The sequence below is a fragment of the Momordica charantia genome (assembly GCF_013281855.1).
Source record: "Momordica charantia cultivar OHB3-1 chromosome 7 unlocalized genomic scaffold, Mcharantia_2.0 BLBB01000007.1, whole genome shotgun sequence".
Taxonomy (NCBI): Eukaryota; Viridiplantae; Streptophyta; class Magnoliopsida; order Cucurbitales; family Cucurbitaceae; genus Momordica; species Momordica charantia.
Window position 1 is genome coordinate 20,083,895 of NW_028275165.1, and position 24,787 is coordinate 20,108,681.

General features: G+C 34.1%; 4 protein-coding genes across 4 annotated transcripts; 2 read left to right on the forward strand and 2 right to left on the reverse strand.

Moving 5' to 3' along the window:
• Positions 1 to 1,446: 1,446 nt before the first annotated feature.
• Positions 1,447 to 3,490, reverse strand: LOC111009624 (putative pectinesterase/pectinesterase inhibitor 28). Its single transcript, XM_022282763.2, has 2 exons — positions 2,359 to 3,490; positions 1,447 to 2,279 (listed from the first exon to the last, which is right to left on the reverse strand). The coding sequence occupies exons 1-2, from the start codon at positions 3,335 to 3,337 to the stop codon at positions 1,561 to 1,563; spliced, it is 1,698 nt and encodes a 565-aa protein (XP_022138455.1). The 5' UTR covers positions 3,338 to 3,490; the 3' UTR covers positions 1,447 to 1,560.
• Positions 3,491 to 11,975: 8,485 nt separating this feature from the next.
• LOC111009569 (multiple organellar RNA editing factor 3, mitochondrial) lies at positions 11,976 to 13,890 on the forward strand. The gene is made up of 4 exons (XM_022282688.2): positions 11,976 to 12,469; positions 12,555 to 12,652; positions 13,056 to 13,121; positions 13,224 to 13,890. Exons 1-4 carry the CDS (start codon positions 12,096 to 12,098, stop codon positions 13,496 to 13,498), a joined length of 813 nt encoding a protein of 270 aa, XP_022138380.1. The 5' UTR covers positions 11,976 to 12,095; the 3' UTR covers positions 13,499 to 13,890.
• A 4,672-nt stretch (positions 13,891 to 18,562) lies between these two features.
• On the forward strand, positions 18,563 to 19,731 carry LOC111009718 (ethylene-responsive transcription factor RAP2-3). Its single transcript, XM_022282909.2, has 2 exons — positions 18,563 to 18,750; positions 19,011 to 19,731. Exons 1-2 carry the CDS (start codon positions 18,627 to 18,629, stop codon positions 19,595 to 19,597), a joined length of 711 nt encoding a protein of 236 aa, XP_022138601.1. The 5' UTR covers positions 18,563 to 18,626; the 3' UTR covers positions 19,598 to 19,731.
• A 3,962-nt stretch (positions 19,732 to 23,693) lies between these two features.
• On the reverse strand, positions 23,694 to 24,652 carry LOC111009719 (glycine-rich protein). Its single transcript, XM_022282910.2, has one exon. The coding sequence runs from the start codon at positions 24,507 to 24,509 to the stop codon at positions 23,913 to 23,915; it is 597 nt and encodes a 198-aa protein (XP_022138602.1). The 5' UTR covers positions 24,510 to 24,652; the 3' UTR covers positions 23,694 to 23,912.
• Positions 24,653 to 24,787: the final 135 nt, after the last annotated feature.

A 24,787-nucleotide genomic window follows, 5' to 3' on the forward strand; every position in this document is an offset into this window, starting at 1 on the left:
GTATAAACAATGTATATGATTATGACCTATATAACCACAATAGTGTATGTCACATATACTTCAGTAGTATATATGTCATAGTCAAATATACAATATAAAAACACCAAACAAAACACTCAAATAACCGAACCTATCTACTTAAAACTAATTTTAAAGGATATGCCCACAGTGGAATATGTTACCTGTGTTGACTTTTTAACGATGAGCCCAGGAATGTATCGGATTTTTAGCACGTACAACCATCAAACCAGAGACCAAAGCTGGGCTCGACAAAACTGGCATTGATGTGGACCACTAGAAAAGTGACTCATACCATGATCGGAATTTATAAAAACAGACAAAAAATAAAATTAAAGAAAATCTTATTGTTCATGTAAAAAAAATATCAAACCATTTAATCATCGTCTGACGTTTCAAAATGAACACTTTTGGTTCGCAGCAGAGCCATCTCCATCTCGGCGCTTGAATGGTTTTCCTTGACCCTGCAGCAATCCCTTATCATCCCTGGTATTCCTCCTCTCTATGAGATGTGGGATCGACCCCGCTGTTTCTACATCCTTTTGGATGATAAGGCATGCATATCCATGTTTTATCCAGCCTTTGCTCCACTATCAACTACCGGAATGAATGGTTATTTTGCCTGCACCGCTTTCCTCTCCCGCGGTTAGGATGTGGTCCAATTGTGATATCAAAATAAGGTATTTTTCCCATTCCCAATCTGTAGGTTGGAAAGAGTTAAAAACAAATCAAGATGCTTTGTGATGTGAAACCAAGAGGATTTGGTAGCTCCCCAAGATGTGAGGTGTATTTGGATTTTTCTTTTCAATTCCTATTGTCGCTTTACTTAATTACTTTTATGTATTAAAATATATTAATAGTTTAGAAAAAAAATCAAAAAGTGAAATTTCTAAAATTGACATAATATTTCATAAATGTTTTATTATTTTAAATATTTACAATAAAATTATAAATTAGTAATATTTTATCTCTTTTAAAATATCTCGAAAAACAATAAAATTGAAAGATTAAAAATAAACGCCATGAGAAACATTGCAATATTTAACAAAATTATCAAGTTTACATACATTCATATATTTTTAATAAATAAATAAATAATTCCCAAGACTTAGTGCGTTGTTAAAATATTAAGAAAATTTCAACAAAAATGAGGCCAATTTGAGAGGAGGAGAAGGAAAAAAAAACTGAGATTCGTAAATATTTAAAACATTTTACATTTGTGAAACCCACCGATTCTCGGTTGATTAATGATTGAATTTATGGAAGAGTGTAACAACGGTTGATTAATGATTGAATTTCATGAAAAAGTATACTAATTTTTACCTTTTTCATCGACTTGCGCTGACATTTATCTTCTTAAATTATCATGTTTGATTGCATTGCGTCACTTTTTTTTTCAGAATTGAAGTATCAAGAGGAAACAAGATATAATTAAATCAAATTAATTGAATGAATGATTGGGGTGCAACTGAAAAACTATACACAATCCCAAGAGATAAATCACTGGAAAATTGGTCATCACCCCGTTTATAGGGTCTAAATTTATTGTACTGGAGTGCGGCTTCGTTCTAACATCATATTCGATGAGTAGGGGAGTCTCTTGTCCTTGATCCAAGCATCACCGTCGATGAAGGGTTTGGGGGTGAAAGCAAGGGCTTGCTCTGGTGTGATCTCCTTAATACCGGCCCACTTAACTCTCTTGCTCTTGTCCGACCCCGGTCCAGTATTCTGCAACTCGGCGTAGAACAATGTGTCAAGCCCAAAGGTGCCCATCCATGGCAGCCATCCCTCGGGTTGGATTAGGTCATCGATTTGAGACTGCATGATAATGGTGCGAGAATATGCCTTCCATGGCCTCCCCAAGTAGGCCTTGTTCACAGCTCTATGTGGGTAGTAGGCTGGGTCGGATGTGAAGTGGCAGCTTTGGAACACAAGCGCGGTTGGCTCACGCTCCTCGAGCCTACCTTGAGCCGTCACGATGCACTGTTGGTTGTCCATTGGCTTTCGGACCACCAGCTGACAGTTTTGGAAGACGGCCGCAGAGTTTCCGAACACGAAGTCAATGGTGCCAGTGATGACACAATCACGGTAGAACTGACGGTGGGTCTGCGCGTACAATGTGTCTTGGTATCCGTCCATTCGACAATTGTAGAAGATCGATCTGTCGGATTGGACTCGCAGCGCCACGGCCTGGTGCTTAGTTGGCCCCGCCGAGTTCTCGAAACCCATGTCTCTCGCGAAGAAGTTGGCCCCGATGGCAGCTGCATTTCACAAATCAAATTAGTTTCTTTCAATGTTGTTTAGCATATAGATATATAGGTGCAGAAATGGAGAAGTTACCAAATGTGGCAGTCTTGAAAGTTTGAACACCGTCAATGTAGTTGAGGCTACCGGTGACGACGGTTTTGGTGGGGCCATCTCCGTACATGGTGACGTGGGTCATAGCCTTCGTAATGACAACAGTTTCCTTGTAAATACCGGCCTTGACATGGATCACAAAGGTGATGTTACTCTTTTTAGGAATTTCAGCCAAAGCCTCGTTGATGGTTTTGTATTTCCCACTTCCGTCTTGCGCCACCACCACGTTGGGCTTAACTGCAGGTGGCCCAGCCTGCAATAGCCGCCTATTGGTGTCGCTGACCCATTCTGGGATGTCGTCCTCGCCCATGAGCCGTCGGCCCAATGTGGGAAGCTGAAGATCTCCCAAAGTTTTGGACAATTCGGTGACCATGGCTAAACCATTACTGGTCAATTGCTGAGACGACTTCAAAAACTGCTTCATCTTCTCACCCGCCTCGCCGGTGGTGTTCTCGAATCCGTCCAAACAAGTGTCCTCGTACGTCATTGCACCACTGAGCCACACTTTCAAATCCTCAACGAACGTTTTGACTTCGCCCATTTGGAATGTGCCGATTCTTTCAAACGACTCTTTGATGTCGTCAATGGCGAACTCAAGGAGCTCGCGGCAATTTTGTAAGGCTTGGTTGGCTCGTGGATCTTTGGCCAGCTCTTTCAGAGTCGTGGAGTTTTGAATCGCCCCGTTTACGTAATCCGTGGCGATTTTGAACGCCGACTTGACCAGCTCTTTTGGGTCCGTACTGGTTACTCCCTCCTTAGTAAGGCTTTCTTCACAAATTTCTTTGTAATCAGTGGGTTGACATATTGCTTTGATTGCTTTTGTCGAAGTTGTAATTTCGCCACCGGACGGAGCAGCGCTTTTAGAGTTGGTGACTACGACGGCCACCACCATCGCCACAACGACCAGAGCGCAAACGCTCACGATCGCAATTGTCTTCTTTCCACCGTCGTCACCAGACATCTTGGACGGTGAATAAACAACTTATTGAAAAAGGGAAAAAAAAGGAGAAAAAAATCTTTTGGGTGTTTAAACTTTTTTTTCTTTTTTTTTTCTTTTTTGCATAAACAGCAGAGCTGTTGGGGCTTCTTTGTAGAGAGAAGATTGGTATGCCCCTTGGGCTCTGGTTTGAGGAGAGTGTGGAATTGAGGTGAATTTATAGCGATGAAGAGAGGGCTGAAAATGGAAAAGATTTTAAAGGTTAGTTTTTTCTGTTACCAAATGGGAGGTCCAACTTCTTTTCCTCAAGTGAAAGTTGTGCTTGCACCATTTTTTTTTTCTCTCTTCTTTTTGGCGATTTCTTTCTTGGGAACTAAATTGACCGATAAATTTTTTTTATTTTTTTGGCCCGGATTCGTTGTTGATTAGTTAAACTTAACAAAGACAAATTTTAATATTATTATAATTATAAATTATCATAATGTTACGAGAAAACTGATGTTAAATGAATTTAAGGAGAAGAAAAGAAATACTTAGCTTTAACATCTTTTTTAAATTGTAACCGCAAGAATCTTAGTTTATGTTTTTCCAATTTATTAATTTTATATAGGTTAAATAATACTTTTGGTCCGTGTACTTTAATTGAAGTAACGATTTAGTCCCCAAACTTTTAAATTGGAAACAATTTAGTCATTGGAATTTAAAATGTAACATGTCTTTGAAATTTAAAGTTTTTAATGTTTTAGTCTCCATTGTGAATTTTTTTTTTTGTTAAATTTTTTATATATGTAGATCGATAAATTGAGAATTTTCGTAGTATAAGCAAAATTGTTACAAATTTTAAACTATAGAAATTAAATTGTTACCTATTAAGTTCAGGTAAATTGTTACTAATATGAAAGTACATCGACTAAAATGTTACCATTAAAACATTTATATCTATATGTCATTTAATTATTTTATTTTATTTTATTTTCAAATCTTTTACCTTTATCTCTCCCTTATAATTCTCCTCTTTTGGCTAAAAGGATACATGCGTCCTTTTCACTTTCTTTTACTCTTAACAATAAAGATCAGCCTTCTTTCTTTCTTCTTCTTATTTTTATTTTCTTTTATTTTTAAATTTTAATACCATCGAGTATGACTTTGTGCAATTGGGCCTGAAAGTTAGAAATGGGCTTCGATTGGGCCTTGATTCTGGGATGAGAGATGAAGGATGGGCCTTACTGGACCAGTGCAATTTCTGAATTTTCGGGTTGGCCAACCCAGCTGGATTTCACAGGAATTTTTACGGCGCATTTGAAAAGGTATTGTTGTAGCCACTGCATGAGACAGAGATCATAGCGTTATGTTTCTCTTTCCTATGAGTTTCTTTTTACATTGATATATGTTACTTTATTACTGCATAAAATTAACAATTCATAGAAAAAAAAATGGTTGGTAAGTAATTTAAAGACTTTTTTTAACATCAATTTTATTCTTTTAAATTAACTTTCTTTCACTTTTTCAAAATATTTTTGTGACTCCAATGAAATTCTAAGTGTTAGAGGTGATTTCTCACCAGCCACATGTCGACATCTGACATGGTGATGATGATGAGTCAATATAAAGATGTACACATTGAAATAACTGTACATCGAACCTCCCTGTTGCAGAGGCCGAGTCAATCTATAGAAGTCGATCACGAGTCATTTAGTTAGAAGACAAGTTGACTTTTATCTCCTATTTCGGTCACCTAAGGTATCAGTCAAGCTATAACCTCTACATTAGAGGTCTAAATCATCAATTGAGCCTCGAGTATAGATCAACTAACTACTTTTTTTAATACAACATGTTGGGGAGGGGATTCGAACTCACAACCTCTTGGTTGGAGACAGTTGAACTATACTTTCTTTGGCAATGAAATGATGAATATTAAAAGAAACTCTTACCAACAACTTTATGATTCATTTTGGTTTAAATTAATAATATTTATGTCTCTTTTAAAATAGCTTGAAGAGAAATAAAAAAAAATTGAAAGATTCAAAATATTCGATCACAATAATAAACATTGATTAACATGATTCTCAGTTGATTAATGATTGAGTTTTATGGATTAGCGAAGATCGAGGAAATTAAATGAAAATATAATAGTCATAAAGAATAAATTCGTATCGTAGGTAAAAAAGATATTTGGCATTTAAAAAATGGAAGAAAATTTTATTCAGATTTGAAAGAAACATTTTTTCTCGCAAAGTTTGGAAAGAGATGGCTGGGCGTGGAATTTGATTCCTTTATTTTGAAACACCGACTTTTTACTATCTGTTGCTTCCGCCCCCACAAGTGTCTGTCTTGCGATTGGAGCATTTCCCAAGTTGCGTGGGAATCTCTATTTATGAATGGAATCCCAAGCGAATTAAATTCCTCTAAATCGCAATCATAAAATTATACGGAACTAATACGAGTATTTAACTTATTTAAGTATCATTTCAATTCTTCGGAATTTTTTCAATGTTTTGTATATTTTAATACGGTTTGTTCGGAGAATTAAGCTCTAATTGTTATTTTGTCAGTCGAATCAATATAGAGGTAAGATTAAACATTTTTTATTTTTGATTAGAGATATATAACTAGTTGAGTTATGTTAAGATTAGGTTATCATGAATTTCTAATCTTAAAGAATTTAATAAGTATTTTATTTGTTTAGTTGTATTCTTATCGTCGAAAATGAACCTGATTAAAAGTTAGGGAGAAAATAATCAATTTTTACACATAAAATTAGGGTGTATTTGAGAGTGATTTTAGCCTTTTTACCCGTATCAAAATTACTACCATTTTGAAATAACATACTTGATAATTCTTAAGTAATTTTAGAGGAGGGTGAGAGACAAAACTTTTTAATTATACAAAAATCACTTGGAAAAAGTGTAACTAAAAGTTAAAATAATTATCTAAAAATCACCCTCACAAAATAAATTATCATTAAATCTATTTTACTAAAATTACTAATTCTAAAATCCTTTTCAAATATACTTAGGATTAAAATTTAATTTATACATAGTGGGACTTTTTAATACAAATTCATAGTTATGTTTGACTAAAATTAATGATTGAATTGTCGTGCTAAAATTTTAATCGAAATAAATGAAATAAAAATGAAAATAAATAGATAAAAATGATCCCTTTTAAAAATATAAAGATTAGAACGAGGATTTTAAAAGTAAACGAAATAAAATATATAGGGTAAGGATAAGTATAATATTTGAAAAAAAATAATAAATTTTGAACCTTTCTTATGCTTTTGCTTGGTACGTATCTATACCGAGAACTGTTGCTTTGCCTAACATCTCTCGGATCAATACGAATAAGTCCACTTTTCTTTTCAGATTACAATTTATACCGATAATTGTTGCTTTACCTTCCAAAGTTTCAATAAATAAAATATCAAGCCTTTCAAGTATTTATATTTAGGATAAAACTCACGTTCTGACTAGTAAATATAATTCTCCCATAGAAAAGATAGAGAACTTAACAATAATTTATAATATTAGGATGTTACTCTTCTTCTCGCAACTTATTTTAAAATAGAATCTTACAAATATCAATATGATATCAAAGTCAAAAATTAAAACGACATTCAAAAATGAGATTCGACCAAAATAGTGAACCTAAAAGAGGCAAGCGTGTTAAGGATCCATGAAAGATAAAATATAATAAATATGTTGAGATTTGTGGAGCTAAAGCAGCTCAAAACAAGTCGGAGACGAGTCTGGATGCGTAGGGATGAAGGAGGATGAAAAATAGGTGGACACGGCCATTCTGGCCGAGAGGTTAGTGCCATGCTACAAAGAACATCTTAACGCTCCAAACATATAGGTAGAGATCAAGAGGCGTGCGGGCGTTTTTTGTTTTGTGGTTAACGCTACAATACTCGTAGCGGTGAGATGTCAAGGATAGCGTGTCAATGCTATGGGGCCGCCTTTTTCTTCTTAGATTTAGCCATGTATGTGAAGGATTAAATTTGGGATATTTTGACAGTATTTTGTAGCAGCTGATCGTTGTTTTGGGGTAACTTTAATTTTGATTAATCTATGAGTATTTTTCACTCATGTAACTAACTAAGTATACCGTATTTAAATATTTAGAAATGACTTTTGTTGTGACCTCTAGAGAATGAATATATGTGAGAAGATATATTAGAGTGTTCAATTTTAAAATATATGGTATATTTTCAATTTAGGTGACAATAATTGTTAATAATTTTTGTTTAGGGCTAAATACAACATAAGATAAGTGAGTGAGTTTTAAAAATATGTTTAGGGGATATATTATTGAGTTTTTAAAATTTAGACGAGATTGAAATTTTTAAAATTATAAAGAAAAATTCGATCAGTCATCTCTGACGTGCTAAAAAAAAATTAATTAGTAATTGAGGACATGACACTTTGACAAATACCAGAAAAAATAGACCCTTTGCTGCAAAAATTGGTCGTCGTCGTCGTCACCACTATGACGTCCCCAGAGAATCCTTCGCGGAATTTTTTTATTATTATTTCTATTATTTTTATTTTTCATTTTTTGGAGGGTTCTTCACTGAGCCATCAGTAATCCGAATTACGAATATCAAATGTAAAATCTTTTAAACGTTGAATGTAACTAACTTAACTTTTTGACCCTCCAGATTCCAAAATTTACTTAAAATAAAAAGGAAAAGGAAATTATGGCTTGGTAAACAACTCGATTCTTGCTTTAGAACATTTTTTTTTGTTCTTATTTTGATGTTCATAATTCATTTTAAAATTCCTGAAGTTTTCCATCGTTAAAGTATTTTGTTTGTTGTTTAAAAGTTGGATGTTCAATTTTTTATTCCCGTATAGTTTAGGTTAAAATATTAGTTTGGTCTCCAGTTTTAATTTTATTTTGATTAGTGTATTTTTAAAATTTGTCTGTACTCTCAATTTTAGTTCATTTTGATCCTTGTAGTGGCAATTTTATTCCTTTTAACTTTATTTTTTTTCTTTCACAATTTGAACCATGATTTTATATTATGAGTTTTTATTAAGTTTAGAATTTGTGTTAAAATTTTGAAAACTTAAAATGGTCACTTTTTAAAACTACATGGTGAAAAACGAACATTATGAAAATACAAATATCAAAATGAACCTAAGTTGGAAGTATAATGACCAAAGTGAACATTTGAAAAGTACATGGACTAAAATTAAACAAAGTTGAAAGTACAATGACCCAACTACTATTTTAACTAGAAGTTTATAGACTTTCAAAATATCTATTTTAGTCCGTGTATTTGGAAAAAAAAAAGTCATTTTGATCCCTTCATTTTATTTTTTATCTCATTTTCATTCGATCATAATTTTAACACGACAATATACGGAATAATTTCATAAAACATAACGATAACTTATATTAAATGATTTTCGTTGTTGTCGTGACGCTTTGGTTACGAAGGTTGCCAGGGTCTAGGTTTATGGATGGATTCAGTCAACGAAAGTCCCTCAAACTCAATCAATATCAACAACATGTCGTGACCGGTTAGGCTTGGTTGATTTTGTCAGAAAATAAAGTAGGTTTCGGGGGTTCATTGATTAGTAAACCTCCGGTGCTGGTAAGGTCGGGACCGTGGTCGTCCGTCTCCGGTTTGCCGGCCGATAAGATCTTTGAGATTGACCAGCCAGCTGGGTTGGTTTGGCTATTCCTTTCTATTGAAAAGGAGTCAGCTGTCTGCGCGAGTCACTTTCTTCTAGGCTTCGCTGGACGACACGGCATTCTCGTTCAAATATAGGCCGGCCGTACTTGTGATGGTTCCCAAGGATCCAATATGACCACTTAGGTCTACGTTGCGTTAGAATATTTGTGTTAAAATTTGATAGACACATGAATCCAAATGTATTTTTAAAAGAAACATGTCAAAATAAAAGTTTTGAAAATAATAACTGAAATGAAGAAAAAATAAAATAAAATAAAATAAAGAAACAAAAATAAACATTTGAAAATGGAAAATAGGATTAAAATAGTATTTTTAAATTTTTTTTTTCCTTTTGTTACCAATATTTTCTTAAAAATACACTCAAGTATCCGGCATGACTGTTTGGACATGTAAGGAACTAGAGATGATATTCTAAATCTTATACAAATAATTCAAGAAAACTTTTTCAAGATTTTCTATATATAAATAAAAGTGACTGTTTGGGTTTAAGAATATTTGTTCAAACTTATTTTTAAAATAGTAATATTAGAAAAAATCCATTTAAAGTGTTCTTTTTTTTTTCTTTTTTTCTTTTTTTTAGTACCCATTTAAAGTGTTCTAAAACTACAATTTATTAAAAAAATAATCCATTTTGACTTAATGTCTTACCACATCAATAACTTAAGTTAGAAGTTTCAATTACAAAATCACACAACATCTCATCTCATCTCACATCTCACAGTAGTAATGTGTTATTCTCTGAACAAAAAGGAATGGTAAAAATTTAAGGTCCATTTGATACGTTCTTATTTTTTATTTCTTACTCTTCATTTTCAATTTTTAATAAGTATAGATGTTTATAACTAGTTTTGTTTCTCATCCATCATTTTCAAGAAACTTTTTTTTTTTAAATTATACAGATTTTGAAAACAATAAAATCAAATTTATTTTTTCTTGTTCTGATTCACGATATTTTTCCAAAATATAGATAACAAAGGATTCTACGAGTATGTAACATAAAATTTTGAATATCTTGAAAAAATCAATTTCATATAAAATATCTACTTTTTCAATTTAAAAATTTAGAAAAATAATTATCAAATATATTTCTACATTTTTAATATAGATAAATAATAAGAAACAAGAAATAGCTAATTAGTAAGCACCATTATTTTTCCTTAACAAATAGTAAATGAAAAACAAAAAATAAGAAACATAAATATTAGACCTATTTGTAAACGTTCTCATTTATTGTTTTTGCCTTACCAATTTTATTAAGAAACCTAGGTATTCTATAACTATTTATATTTTTTGTTTTTTATTTTTTTTAGAAATATATATTTTCAAAATTGTATAAAAATTTTGAAAACAGCAAAATAAATTTGGTTTGTTATTCTCGTTTTCTATTGGTTACACAACGTAAATAAAAAATATTATTTTATCATTCATAATTTATGAGTGTTGAACCTAAATTCTATTGTTCTATGTTAAAATTGAGAAAATCGAAACAGAAAGCTACCAAATGTTTCCTAAAAAAAAAAGAAAGCTACCAAACGTACCAATATCAAGCATACACTAATCTATTAAAATATTAATACACAAATCTCATGTTAAAGTATATTATTATTCTATTTCTCAAAAAAAGTATATTATTATTCGAAAAAGTTACCCCAAATATTCATAATCCCTTTACCATATTGCTCTTAAAACCCAATATTTTACTTTCTAATCTAACAAACCAAATATCTTCCTAAATTATAACATAATTATTCTCTTGTGGGGCCCACAAGTTGGCCATGTAGGAAAGGCTTTCTTAAAAGCTTCTTCTATATAAACGGACAAATCCCTGAAGCTTCACAAACCAAAGCAAACGAAAAACAAAAAGTTCAGAAATTAAATTAATTAGCGAGAGAGATGGCTGCTCGTGCTGACCTGGCGAAGATCGGAAGGGAAGGGTTCGAACTGATCGACGAATACTTCGGGCGACCGGCGGCGAGGAGGGCGGCGGCGAGGCCGGCCATTCCTCAGCCGCCGCGTCCGGCGGAGCAACCCCCGAGGAAGAAGAAAGAACCGGCGCCGGTTAACTGCAATCAGGTGGCGAAATCCCGCGGCGGGATCGTCATAACAACTTGGCGTGCTTATTCAAAATCCAAATGAATAGCTTTGTTTTTGTTTTCTGATCTCTCTAGAACTGCTGCTGTGGTGATAATATAAACATACATAAATATGGGGACTTAACTGCAAAATAGATATTAAGCTTGTTATATATATCATATAATATGCATGGTATTTGAAACTCCTGCTGCTTACCAAATCTCTCTCTCTACAATCCTCTAAAAAATCACTAATTTAACCGAAAAAATACATTAATTATAATTTATTTTAAGTCTACTGAAAAAAACAACTTTTCTATATGGAAAAGAAAAAATCAATCTAATTCACAAAATTTGAAGTATCCAATCTCATAGAAATTTTCTTAATAATGCTTCCACACACACACATATATATATATATATTTATTTATTTATTTATTTTGTTGATGTGTTTCACTTTATAAATACATGTTTCCCAAGAAAAAAACAAGTGTTCCCCATTTGATTCAATCGATTGCACAGGTGATAACCAAAATGAGAAATTAAAACTATGACCTTTTTTTTTTGTTACGGTTTATTCTAGTAAAAGAATATTGAGTTATTTCACATCATGTATGAAAACATTCAAACATTTAATTTAGTAGATGCTAAATTCAATAAATACCTTATATTTTCCGAACAAAATAATACGAATATAGGAAAATATATTTCAATTTTGGAGTACTAAATAAAAAAAAATCAAATTTGCACGATTATCTTTATCTCCATTCAAAATTAGGAAATAAACATTTTCACCACCCACACAATAGAGAAACGACGCCGTTTGATGATCATAATAGCCAACGGCTGACTTTTCAGTTTTTATTTCATCACCACCATGATGGACTAAACGACGCCGTGCGACGTGTTTCATTTTTCCCAAACCTCCCTAAAATCCCCAATTCACCGAAACGTCCTTTATCTCCCGCCATCAACTCTAGCTCCGGCGACCTTCGAGTTCTCGGCTATGGCTTCCTCGGCCACTCGGCGCACGTTATTCACCGTCCTTACCCGAAGCCGAAGCTTCTCCTCTTCCTTCTCATTTTCGTCGCCCGTTTCTTCTCGCCTGCGATTCGCTTTTGCTCTGATCAACAGACTGGGTCAAATAGCCCCCAACGCATTCAATCTTCCTATACGGTTCAAGACTTCGGGATCTGGATACTCTCCCCTCAACGATCCTTCTCCTAATTGGAGCAATCGGCCTCCAAAGGAGACGATACTCCTCGATGGCTGTGATTACGAGCACTGGCTGATAGTATTGGAGTTTCCAAATGACCCTAAACCCTCGGAGGAGGAGATGGTGAATTCTTATATCAAAACTCTAGCCGCTGTTGTCGGAAGGTATGGTTGAAAACGGATTAAAAACGGATTACTTATTGGCGTGTCTCTATTGATTTTAGGTTTTTCATTTTCTTCTGATTTTCAGCGAGGAAGAGGCAAAGAAGAAAATATATTCAGTTAGTACAACTACGTATACTGGCTTTGGTGCCTTGATTTCGGAAGAGCTTTCTTACAAAGTGAAAGGTAATAGTTTATGGACTTATGCGTGGTATATGATTAGATTGAGGAGTCTTGTGAATTTGATTTCCTCGATTTGTCGATATTGGAATTGTATCAAGTATTTGGATTACGATTGAAGATCTGAAAGTGTAGTTTTGAGCTTAAGCACTCAATGTGTTTGATGAAAGTACCCTGAGAATGTCTGAATGGTTCAGAAAATTTGCTTTGTATCTTGAAGTTTGCTGATAGAATCAACTCGATTTTTAGTTTGATCATTTGTGTGTTACCGAGTTATAATGATATATGAGAGTCAGAGACCATTGAGGTCTCAGGTTGACATTTGGGTTGTTGTGTGATCATTTCTATTTAGCTTTTGTTAAGAACAATATTGGTTTTTAACTTTGAGACTTTCATTCCCGATGAACAGAGTTGCCAGGGGTTCTATGGGTTTTACCCGATTCATATCTCGATGTTCCAAACAAAGATTACGGAGGTGATCATTCTTCTGTCTCTATTAAATTGATTGACATTGAAATCAGTTAATATCTCAAGCCAAATGCTCATTTCTTGTACAAATCATTCATGTTGATTTCAGGGGATCTGTTTATTGATGGAAAGGTCATCCCCAGACCCCAGTATAGGTACAATGAGAGACAGCAAACAGGTAGAAATAGGCCTCGCCCACGGTATGATAGACGGCGAGAAACTATGCAAGTTGAACGGAGACAACCAATTCAGAGACAAAGCTGGGGTCAAGACCAGAGAGATCCAGTACAGCCACCACCATCCATGGATGGCCAAAATACAGCTCGAAGTGGCGTTGGAGGTTTCTCGACAAATCTAGGAGATTTTAATAAGAGCAATCCGTGATTGATGGATGCATGAAAATGTGAATATTTAGTGATTCATCAATGCATGAAGACTACACATCATATGTCGAGGTTTGTCAAGATTTCTACCACTCCTTAATGCATTACTAATCTAGGAGAGTTTGGAATCCAACGCATTAACATTTAACATTCTAAATATTCAAGTCATATATTTCTATATATCTAGCATATAAATGCATGAAAATGTGAAATATTTAGTATGTTGACTGGAATCCTTAATGCTGTATCTGGATCTTCTTTCATTCGTTATCATTATGTCCAGACATCAAAACTATTGGGAATGATTGAACTACATTAATCTTTCCTACTTGGATGTTTTCTTGTTGTTTACCACCAGTTTGAGAAGTAACAATGACCTATGAATTATGAGAATTTTGATCTTGGTTTGATTCTGTGTTATTGAACTACATTAACCTTTCCTACTTGGATGTTATCTTGTTCTTTACCTTCAGAAATGATCAAACTTGAGAAATTTGCCATCTAGTTTTATCTGAATGATCAGAATTTTGATCTGGGTTTGATTTGTGTTATTGAACTTTGTTTTTCTCCATCTTTTTTTCCTTTTTCATAAGTGCATGCTACTTGAGGAAAAGTACCGGTGCTTAATTACTTGATTTGTACTCGGGTTGGCTCTATATTCTTAATTTTAACTGTTATGTTATGACAGAATCCAAATTGTCAAATAATTCAAATAAAATTTGAAAAGAGAACTATTGTTTACTTGCATCTTCTATGTCATTTTGAAAATATTCTATGTATGGTTTTGTAGAACGTAGAGTAGAAACATAAGAACTTGGGCTGAAACAGTTACGGGCCTCATTTTTCTGGACATTTTCATATTTTATGTGGTGTTTACTATAATGTAAACAAAACAAAAAAGTAATAAAAATATATTATTTCCAAAATATTTAAAATTCTGTTGGAAGAAATATTTTGCATTTTATTTATTTTTTTCCTACTTTTTTTTTTGTTAATAAAACAAACATTTAATTTGAAACTCACTCAATGAAATACTTTTCAAAAATATCGTCTGATTCTCATTTGGCTATATATTAAAATCCTTTTAGAAGTTCGAAAATATATATTATTTAAAACAAAGTTCACCCATCCTAAACATTCTATTTAACGGTCATTGTTTGATTTAGGTAAATCCTACGTTCTCTTTTAATTTTTATTTTTATATACTTTCATGGTATACAAATATTTTAAAAATTTGTAAAGGTTCATTTGGATTTGAACTAGCATACATCTATTGTCAATAAATTTACGTTTCATCCCATTAACCACTTAGGCATCAATCCAATAAACAATTTCATTATATCTCTTTTAAGATATTCCATTCTATGTATCTATCAATAAATGGATGAAATTCACTCTTGGTAAAATCATAATGTAAAGGTAATTTTGTTTTTCTTCTAAAAATTTAGATTTTTTAGATGTCAGTTTTATCATAATTTAAGAGTATCTCACATTTGTTTGTACTGGAAAAAAATATTCTTGTTATTTTATGAAAAAAGAAAAATTAATAATAACGAATCAAAGTCAGACACGTTAGTTCTGGCTAAGAACTGACTTGGCTACGTGTTGAAAAAGGAATGGGATGAATAAAAGGCTGCTATTTTTATTTTTTTTATTTTTTATTTATCTTCAGTATGCTTCGGAAAGAAAACGCTGCAGTTTTGTTTGTTATGCAATTCATCATATCTACTTCCTTCACTTTACATTTTCAAAGATGGTTACGTCATCAACTCTATCAACTTCCAGTTGCCACTGCCACTTTTGTTCCATACATTACAATTCTCTTCCATCAAAAATTGCTTGGCAATATTAGGCTTACATTTATACAATTCCAAAATCATAAAGTCATAGTTATAAATCGTTTTATATGTGACTTTGATTCTCATAAATGATGGGTTTGTTAATCTTACTAACTTTATAAATTATTCCTCAAGGGAAAAAAATATGAACCATATAACATTTTATAGCAAACTAATGAGAAATTTCACAAGATAGCATCCATTTTAACATGTATTCGAGAAAATAATTTTTAATTTTTTTTCAAATATAGGGTATGTGTCATTTTTCTATCTAGAGTTTGATTTATATTTAGAATATGTTTTTTTTGTATAATTTCAAATTTTCTGCTGTATCTAAGAATACATATTTCTTTTATGCTCTCTTGAATAAATTTGGAGTTTGCGAAATTGGCTTTTTAACGTTATATATTAATGTTACAAATTATTTACTCACATGTCAGATTTGGAATCGATATTACACAAACTTAGTTTTACAGACAACTTTTTCATCGTTATGTTTCATATATTTGCTTAAAATCATATTAAAGATCAAATAAAATAGATGTTATGGGTGTAATCGGAACCTATTTGAAGTTTTTTTCCAAAACAAATATAAAGAAAGTGTGACAGTACTATTGACCACTGAAGGTGGTCCTCTAACCAGATTTGTGGAGATCTATTTACTCGAACGCAACAGTTGAGCTCACCGGCAATAGAGCTACAAGTACATAATCCTTCGACAAAATCTTGTCTTTGTTAATCTTTGAGATCATTGACAAATGCTCGTTTGCAACTTGTTCGTCACGATGAACCTATTTAAAGTTATTTTCTGAAAATACTAGCAGACTTTGTTTATTATATCAAAGTAGGACTTCTTAGTTCTTATCCTAGTCCATTTTTTCTCCTTTCTTTTTTTTCTTTTTTCTGTTTTAACTTAATCAAGTAATAATATGAGCCCACGAGGATACTTGTATTCATTAAATTTTCCAAACCAATTCTGATAAATAACCCTATTGTTTTCTTCCATGCACGGTTAAAAATATTAAAATAATCCTACCGACGTACGATTCTTTGTAAAAGACCATTCAGAATCTGCCACGTAACAATTTCGTCGCAATACCTTCCTAACAAGGAAGCAGCTTTTCACGCGTTTCAAAAACTGCCAGACTGTACGGTCACCGTCATAAAGTAAAGAATCTCTTCATTACGCCTCTTAACTTTTTATCTTTTCCTAAATATTTATTTAAACAAAAAAAAAGAGAGAAAAATGATTAAAAGACGTTACATTACATCACACGCAGGGTGTTTTCTAATTTAAATTTAAATCATTGATTCAAATTTCAACCTCTAATTTTTTGTAAATTCAAATATTTTAATTTAGCCCCCACACTATTTAATTATTCTTTTATTTATTCATCCAATCTATTTTGGATCTCATAATTAATTCTTTGTGATATTTACATAAATGGTATCAATCTCATAAAATAAATATATTTTTTAAAATATAGAACAATATATAGCCCCACTAGAAAACGTCGCAATTTTGGGTGAAAATAATATAAAGTTGCACCAATTTTTAAAATACATATTAAACTATTCAAATCTAGTGAAGTTTATTTGATTTTTATTAATTATTTGCTATAATTTGATATCTCACAATTACCTATTACATGGAGACTCATACTTTGCCCATACAATTTTTTATTAATGTAACGTCTTAGACCCAAAATTTAAAATATAGATTCGGCATCTAATCAGCTTCAGCGTCTCCCTACATCCCCTATGATTTGGTTGCGCCATTGTCTCTATCTAAGCTACTTAGAAGGGTGAAAACAAATCCACACGTACCAATATGGGTACGTCCTTTCAACATGTTTTATTGTTCCAAACCAATCATACTTAACTTTGGAGTACTTATAATTGAACCATCGAAAGTGTACATTGTTAGTATAAATAGTGACTATCAATTTTTGATATTGGTTCATTTATATACCCATTCTCTCCAGCATTACAATTTTATCTCAAGAGAAAATTTTGTTGAATAAATTATTAAAAAACAAAGATAAGAAATAATTGTTTTTAATGTAAATATTGAAGATTAAAATATAATATTTAAATTTCTTTTAAAGTAAAATAAAATATAAATGAATCAAATTAGAAAACTTCATATTCGAAAATTAGTGGATGGAGTTGCAATCGCAAGAGGCAATAATTCCATAATAGGCAACCTTGGTTTTTGGCTTGGACGGCTACGGTTTCCATTTTTGTCTCACTCAGACTTAGCTCACAAGCTTCGATGTAAAAGCTTACCCGACTTGTCGGTTTTTAAGTTTCGACAACTTTGCTGATTAATCCTCTATTAATTTTTTAAAAAAATATATAATATGTCAATAACGTATAAGACACAAGATTAAAACGTATTTAATGAATTAAATACATGAAAACGGTATTAAATAAATATATTAGAACGAAATATGGGAAAATACTCCACGTTATTTTTACATTCTCAAAAAGTACTAACTGAATACAAAACAGATTAGAACAACTAATCTGAATAAACTATCTAACTGAAATAATAAACTAATAATCTAATAAAATAATGATTGAGTGCTGATCACAACCATATTTTATGGACCACCGTCAAGTTTTAACAAATAAAAGAGATGGATAAAAAAAAGATTAATTTGTAAAAGAAAATATATATTTATCAAAATTTTAACATATAAAACATCTATTATCATCTTAAAATTCAATGTTTCGGTTTGTTGGAGGCAATTTATCGACCGCCACGTATCAGGAGACAATAATTTTCAAGATGTCCAAGATAAAGTTAAGTATTCTCAGCTCGATGTCCATAAGCTAAGCTACTTGCATATTTTACATACCAGCTGATCTATAACATATACGAGTCAATGTTAAAGAATAATCGAGAGAACACAAGTAACAAACATATTATCTAATAAGACAACTTGATCCAAAATTATCGAAAATCTGATTAGAAACTCACATTTATAAATAGAGTAATTCACCCCTTACAAAATGTATGCGAAATATATCTATCTCCCTGAGTATAGATGAAACTATGCACGGACTATATTAACCTGTTTTATAGGTCTTCGAGTACTTGGGCGCAATTATTTCGAATTTTGCATACCCGAGTTTGAAACCGCCGCTCTACATTTTTACGGCCCAAATCCAAGGCCCATTCTCTCTCTCATTTTTTTTCCTATATATATCATTATTTATATATGAACTCTCTCCCAAAACCTCTCTCTCTTTCCCTGAGAATCTTAAAAGAAATTGGACGCGAAGATGTGCGGTGGCGCCATCATATCTGATTTTATAGAAAAAAAGCGTAGCCGGAAGTTCAGTAATGGAGATCTCTGGTCCGAAATCGATCCTTTCTCCGATCTTCTCGGCCTCGATTTCTCCTCTGGTAAATAAAATACTCTTTACTCTTTCCATGATTTGATTTTATTCGATTTTCCCTTTTTAAATTGTACGGAACCATCAACTTGTTCATATAATATCCCATAAAATTTGTAAAAATAATGCGATTCCTTAAAAGAAATTGTTCCTTTATGATATGTAAGGAGAATAGATAAATTAGTAAAAAATTCCTGAAAGGAATGGAAATTTCGATTGTCGTCGGTATTGAAATGTGATTGGTTTGGATTTTTGGTTACGGATTTGTAGTGAAAAGTGAGAAGCCTCAGAAAAGAGAACGATCTCCGGCGGTGGCGGCGGAGGGGATCGAGTTGAAGCCTCGGAAAACTCGGAAGAATTTGTACAGAGGAATCCGGCAGCGGCCGTGGGGGAAATGGGCGGCGGAGATTCGGGACCCGCAAAAAGGCGTTCGGGTTTGGCTCGGAACTTTCAGCACCGCCGAGGAAGCCGCCAGAGCGTACGACGAAGCCGCCAAACGGATCCGCGGCGAGAAGGCCAAGCTCAACTTTGCCCCGGCGGCTCAGCCTCAAGCTCCGGCCAAAAAGCGGTGCGTTCTCCCCGAGTTGACTCGGGAGGGTTTAAATACCACCGGTCCACCGACGCGTTCCCGTACGAGTAACTCGTACAACGACGGGATTTACTACGGCGATGAATTGGCGAGTGGGTTTGAGCTGAAAGAGCAGATTTCGAATTTGACATCCTTCTTGGGTCTGGACGGTGAGGATCAACAGCTGAGTCAACTCGGGGGAAGTGACGAGTTCGACCGAGTCGTTGTGGACCTCTGGATGATGGACGACCGGTCGCTGAATCGGCAGCAATTGGGTCAGCTGGTTTAACTCAGATTGACTCGTGCGTCCGACATGTCGTTCACTGCTTTGCACGTGTGTAATATTTTATGTTTTGTGTTTTGGTTTGTACTTTGTAGATATATCATATTTGGAGATTCAATAAAAGTTAGCGATATGTGTCACTCGTTGTGGTGTATTTTTGGTCTACTTTTGTCTCTCGGAACGATATGTCGGTTCGTGTATCAGACTGCCTCGTGCCTCCCTTTGTTTTTAATATTCACCGCTCTGCGTTTTATTAATACTTTATCTTTGCTCAAATGGTCATTGTGTTTGACTCTTTTCTGACATCTTACTCTGTCCCATGTCGCCACAATTGTTAAAAGTATGATCACCTGTGCCTATTTAATAAGCAACATCGTAAAACATAAATCAATTGATCAAGACACTTATTTCTATTAAAATATATTGAGACTATTCCTATATGTTGTATTGATTATGTTGGATGATGTATAATGATATGCCACGTGTAAGAATAAGAATTGTGTCCGCTCCAGTAAATAACACTTCGAATGACTTGTCAGGTTCGACCTATAATTCTTATCGTTCAACCAATCCAAAGCTATCGATCAACCATTGGCCATCCATTCAAATCTTCTACCCACCACCATAATCGCTCAATTCACACTTACATTCACAAGATGTGTAAAGTGGCCGAATAACTATTCTTATCTCTAAACGCCTATAAATATCATAGTTCACTTCCTATGCATGTAAGCAAATTTAATTGCTCGTCCTGAGACAAAATAGTTTGAATTTAGATTGATTAGATCGTCGAAGTACTTTACCTCTATTTTGCAAGTTGTTTGATCTTGAAAATGATCAACTTTGTGAAGCTCGAACTTAGGTGGTTGATGTATGAAGGAACGTGCAAAGAGAAAGTAAAAAACTCAGACGCTCAAGTTAGTCTCTCGATTCGATCCATTATATTGCTCGAGAGAGAATAGTTTCGCATACTTGAAAAGTGAGATGAACGACTCTATTTATAGGTGTTGATCTTCCGATAGTGGTTGAGGAGCCGTCACAACCATACCGTAAATCACGGCATGTTGTCGGAAAGATGGTTTGAGTGTTTTTGTGATATAACTCATCCTTGTTGCCTGAGCTTTGAATCATGAACGAGGTATTTCTTGGTCGAAGTACCTCTTATGGCCGAACTATCTCTTACGGTCGATGTGAGCTTTATGGCTGAACTAACTCTTATTGATTCATGTGTCATGTTTTTTTTTATCACCTAACATAGGTCTTCTTGCATTTCTCCACAATTATCGATTTCGACTTAAATAGATTGCTTTTAAGAAAATAAGATATTTTTCCTTGGAAAAAGGAATAATGATATGAACCTAAATACTGATTTCTAACTTATTTGAGACTTTGATATTATTTTCTTAGGACATTGACATGAAAATTATCGTGACAAGCGTGTGTGATATATCTAAGACTAATGTTTGCAAGTTGCAACTCAGATAAGAAGCATAGGCGTGAAGAGCACTGAGACGAAATAATTGAAAATAATTTATAAAAAAAAAAAAAATCTCTGCCGAATAACAACAAGGAAGAATAAGAGAAGATGCATGAACGGAAACTGGGAGGTGGGTCCCACAGCAATCCCAAGTGGGGCCCGAAATCAAAACGACGGTTGAAAGAGGGAGCATCCAAATCTAATCAACTCAAATTCTCCCTTGTTCTTTGGGTGATTTCAAAAATCAAAATGGCCTTGACATCTTCATTATTGCATGTCGTCCTTTGAAATCAATCAAACTCATCCATTTCACCCAATTAATTAATTAGTTTTCTTCCTTTTCAAATTACTCTTAAACAATTACCCTTGGTTGGGCCACTTTGTGTTTGCTTCTAAATTAATTTAACCAAAAACAATGTTTCTTCGGTGTTTTCTGGATGTAACAATTAAACCATTTAATGATATTTCAAAGCGAGCATAGTTCAACGATAATTGACATATATCTTTAGCCAAAAGGTTGTGAGTTTGATCTTCCACTCCTACCCTTCAGTGACTTTGGCGCTGGACGTTCCAAAAATGGGATACTATCGAGTTTGGTGAATTCAATAATAGACGTCGGTTGGCATTCCAACATTCCTTCTCCTTTCAGGGTCTACCCAAAAGAGAATCCAGTGTTTCTTGGTCGTGAATATCTGAATAGGATGAACCGTCTCATGGTTTGCTTCGAAACAAAACAATTAGAATTAGACTCGGTGAGTATTAAAAAAAACTATTTGACTATAAGGTAAGGGGTAAAGTGTTTATTTGATACCGCCACTTTTAACGGTTTGAATATAAGCATTTCAATGTGAAAATAGAAACGTTAACAGTTATATCAGCCATCCCTATATTAGTAATTATGGATAAAAAGACCATTTCGTTATAAAAAAAATTGATTTAAATTAAATTCAATGTATGGTAGAAAATTGAACTTTTTTTAAGACCCGTACAATAATATAACGAATCATTGATTTAATAAAATAGATAGACTTTTCTCTTCATCTTAGGTCGATGGATCTTCTCAATTGAAAGACCCGGATATGGATAATATACCTTCCAATTTACGAAGCCTAATTATAATTGTTCTGTCCCAAAGCAAACCATAGGTAGAGTTACACTAGACGGAGAATTGAACTTTGAACCTCATTATCCATCTGCTGATGACATACGGGTACATTCTTAACGTTTTGAATATTACTTTATTATTCGTCTTTAACTAACAAAATTAATTTGCATAAGATTATTTCGTTCACTAAGTTTCATAGTTACGTAATACGAGAAGAGGACAAATTTTAGGTGTACTTTATGGACGTGGCTGTGCAAAAGGATGAGAGTTGAGAAACAAACATTCAGATTTCAGTCAAGAGATGAAAGAATTCTAAGGAAATAAGTAAAAATGCTTTCAAGAGACTATTTTGAGCAATAAGTGAAATTGACTATATTAAAGCAATCGATTTTCCTTCAAACTTGAAATCGTTTCTTGCAAATTGTCTCTAAAAAAATGATTATCCCTAAAGTTTTACAACCCCAGTAATTTTATTTTTCAAGAGAAGAATCAAATTTAAAATATATATAATCTCCCTCAATACAAGTGGTGGAGGCTATTCCTCGGACAAGAAGGCGAAGGAAAAAAATCTATTGACATCTGACCTTATCCAAATTCCCAAGTGTAGGCCAATATGCTCTATAATAAAAAAATAGCAATAAATTCTCAGAGAATCCCCACCACGATTCTCCATAGCCAGTGGATAAACAACCTAAATAATGCCAATGGATTTCCATTTACTAACTAGATTATATGAACAGGTTACAGATTTCAGTTTTAAAGAATACCCACCAGTCAAAATTTGAGCTCCCAAATATGAAAATTGGAACAGAAGAAGTTTCAAATAACTATGACATTTACAACTAACTTCAAAACTCTCTCTACTACAATCTTTCTAGAGTTCCTATACATGATGCATATGAGTATTGAAAGTAAAAGAAAATTGAATTTAAAACAAAAGTAAAAAAGCTCTGTGAATTATGAGCTGATGAAGTGATAGATGATCAATCTCAATCGCAGCAAACAGAGCAGAAACTTTGCTACTCAAAAAGAAAAGAGACAGACCAGTCCTCAAGTTGCTTAAATGGAAGGGAAAAATGGGGAATCAACCTATAGAGATACAAGTTAAAAGATATGAAAGTTAGGAAAAATCATTATAACAAAGATTCTAACAACCCAATTACAGAAGTTAAATCATTGTAACAAAGATTTTACAGAGGGTTCGGTTTAAATTTGTGCATTAAAAACAAATGGACCGTTGACACGAAACAAAGAGACATGACAAGAGATGATACCAGGCAGTTTCTGAGTCAGTCAGAAGTCAAAACCAATGGGTGAAAAAACAAGCAAATGTTTTCCGCCCATAGATTTCCTTCACTGGCTGGAACTCTAAAACTTTTACCCATTATAAGAATGATAAGCACCAGCCACAGGGAGATCAACCAAATGCCTGAAGGAACTGAGGAAGAACATAAATGCACATCCATTCAATTGTGAAGTAAAAAGTTTGCTCAAGATCAACCAATCAACAGAGGCACCAATTTAGTGTGGAACTGATTTACTTGGGAATAGATTATAAATGCATATTTACAAATGCATACCAGATTGCTTTGGCATATATCTCCTCCATATGTAATGTGGAACCAATTCTAAGATAAAACAATGTGAATATTTACAAGATATACATAGCAATTGAATATGAGAGATTTATGCCAGCTTTTTCTTCCAAATGTTGACCATTGAGAAGAGGATTTTACCAATCAACAAACCGAGATTAATCTCATGGACAATTTTCCCCTTTCGGAGTTCCCAATTGCATCAGCTGCAAATCTAACAACCTTCTTGAACGCAAAATGCACGCAGTTCGAGAGCGCGATCCAGCAAACCACCTCGTAAACAAAATAGTACGCGGGATTTGAAGGAGAGGAAGACGATGATGATTCGTCCCAATCATTGCCCCCAAATCTGTCGAAATTCCAACCCCTACCACTCCCGCCTCCGCCTCCGCCGTACGATCCGTCGAAATTATCGCCGCCGAATCCGTCGTCCTCGCCGCCCTCGGAGTCATCGCTGTATAATCTACGCTTCGTACGACGCTTTCTCCGGAGGAACGTCCGAGAGGCCGATCGGCGAGAAATCGATTTGACAGGCGGTGGAGCAATGGTAGCGACGGGGAACAGTGCGGCCGATAATTGAAGGGCTCCGGCGGCGGAAGATGGTGGAATCTGCTCGGTGATTGAATCGGAGGCAGAGACGCAGTAGTTCGATACGAAATCGAGGCGATTGAGGAATTTGGCAAAGCCGAGGCCATTGTTGGCTGCCATCGAAAGCGTTCCAGCGACCAGAGAGGAATCCATTGCAATGGAAGTGGAAGGATTCGAATGGAAAATTGGGATTTCGTAGACAGGAGATCTAGGGATTGAAATAGTTGAATATAAGAAGGAGAAGGAAAATCAAGCGAGGAAAACGAGATGGCGGATGAGCCACGCCACGACACTGGAAACCGAAAGCGCCGCGTGTTCAAAAGGCGCGGCTAGACCAATTCGCTCACGGCAATGGTCCGCCGTCTCAATCTCGTGGGCCGGGCTCATATGGGCCTCGATTTCGATTTTTTGGACTCAGTGGGCTAATGATC

Coding starts and splice junctions, on each gene's coding strand:
- LOC111009719 (XM_022282910.2), bottom strand. CDS start 24,509: ATGGATTCCTCTCTGGTCGCTGGAACGCTTTCGATGGCAGCCAACAAT.
- LOC111009569 (XM_022282688.2), top strand. CDS start 12,096: ATGGCTTCCTCGGCCACTCGGCGCACGTTATTCACCGTCCTTACCCGA. Junction 12,470..12,554: donor CTAGCCGCTGTTGTCGGAAG/GTATGGTTGAAA, acceptor TCTGATTTTCAG/CGAGGAAGAGGCAAAGAAGA. Junction 12,653..13,055: donor GCTTTCTTACAAAGTGAAAG/GTAATAGTTTAT, acceptor CCCGATGAACAG/AGTTGCCAGGGGTTCTATGG.
- LOC111009718 (XM_022282909.2), top strand. CDS start 18,627: ATGTGCGGTGGCGCCATCATATCTGATTTTATAGAAAAAAAGCGTAGC. Junction 18,751..19,010: donor CGGCCTCGATTTCTCCTCTG/GTAAATAAAATA, acceptor ACGGATTTGTAG/TGAAAAGTGAGAAGCCTCAG.
- LOC111009624 (XM_022282763.2), bottom strand. CDS start 3,337: ATGTCTGGTGACGACGGTGGAAAGAAGACAATTGCGATCGTGAGCGTT. Junction 2,280..2,358: donor TTTCAAGACTGCCACATTTG/GTAACTTCTCCA, acceptor TGTGAAATGCAG/CTGCCATCGGGGCCAACTTC.